At 39.1% G+C, this 1,263-nt stretch overlaps 1 protein-coding gene across 1 annotated transcript in view; it reads right to left on the reverse strand.

The window, feature by feature from the left end:
- LOC103198632 (transmembrane protease serine 11E-like) overlaps positions 1-1,263 on the reverse strand; it is a 46,650-nt gene that overhangs the window by 35,422 nt on the left and 9,965 nt on the right. The window contains exon 3 of the mRNA XM_007942806.1: positions 1,095-1,216. Coding sequence (XP_007940997.1) covers positions 1,095-1,216 — 122 coding nt within the window. The remainder of the gene's footprint in view (positions 1-1,094; positions 1,217-1,263) is intronic.

Here is a 1,263-nt window from a genome sequence, read left to right on the forward strand (position 1 = left end):
GACTCACTTTCTCAGAGAGTCTTGATCCAAAATACATCTCATAACAGCTGGTGGACAATCAACACAGTCCTCTCCTCTTTCCCTGAGCATATGTGTGTTTTATGACCCTTGACCATTTCCACTTCTAAATATGATCTTAGTGGGGATGAAATGACACCTGTGACACAAAAGAGTGAATGCAGACCATCAGTCCTGCAACAGCTGTGGGAAGTGACCTGCTAACCATAGGAGACCAGCACCCACAAGTGAAGCTGACTGCCACCTCTCTTTTCTATGTGAGTAAAACATTGTTTCACCCACTGCCTGTGAGTGTAAGTCATGCTTTTTGTAGGTGACCATGGACCCTGACTCAACACTTATTTACCAAACACTGGTCCATGTCTGGTCCTTGGGTAGCACAAATAATTTGTGCTCAGCTGCTACTAATCAAAAAGTTGGCAATTTAAAACCACTCCATGGTGCCATAGAGGAAAGGCCTGATTCTCTACTTTCATAAAGATCACAGCCACTCAAACCCTAGGGAGCTCATTCTACCCTGTAACACATTGGGTTGCCATGAGTCATAATCAGCTCAGAAGCAATAGCGTTTGCTGGTAACCAGGTGTGTTTTGTTTTCTTCTGTATTTATTTATTTAAAAACCTTGGTGTGTTTTTTTTTTTTTTTTTCATCCAGGGTTAGATAGGGCTAAATACTAAAACATCATTCAAGTATGTATCTGAATAGTTTAATCTTGAGATCTCTTGCTCAAATTATCTTCTTTAGGAATTCTAGAATAGCACAACCATATCTTGGACCACCCTCACATTCTTAGAATTGCTGGAGTCTTTTGATCGAGAATGTAGCATTAGCTAAGAAAGTATGTTTAAGTGAGACATAAAGGAATGACTAAAGTTCACTTGGCTCAGCCTCACAAGGCATGCTCTTCCAGGTGATTCATTATCAGCTTTGTTTTATTTATCTCAGGTAGGGTCTCTTCCCACATTGCAAAGAGATATGAGGATCAGCTGAAAGGATTCTTTAGAAGCTGGGATACTAAAATCTATGGTAACAAAGGAACAGCAAATGGCCTAGAAAGGGAGAGAAAAGTGCTTACCATTGATTCAATTTTCTGGCTCATTTCTGTGAAATTTTTAGAACCTTCTTTTCCAAACTCGCCATATAATTTGTCACTTGTGAATGACAGTGTGCTGTAGTAATTGTGGGTCTTCCTTTGATCTATAAGAAAAGAGGCATAAAAAAACATCATATTTTAACAAAAAAAA

This window comes from Orycteropus afer, unplaced genomic scaffold, assembly GCF_000298275.1.
Source record: "Orycteropus afer afer isolate SDZICR_OR568_19922 unplaced genomic scaffold, OryAfe1.0 scaffold00098, whole genome shotgun sequence".
Classification (NCBI taxonomy): domain Eukaryota; kingdom Metazoa; phylum Chordata; class Mammalia; order Tubulidentata; family Orycteropodidae; genus Orycteropus; species Orycteropus afer.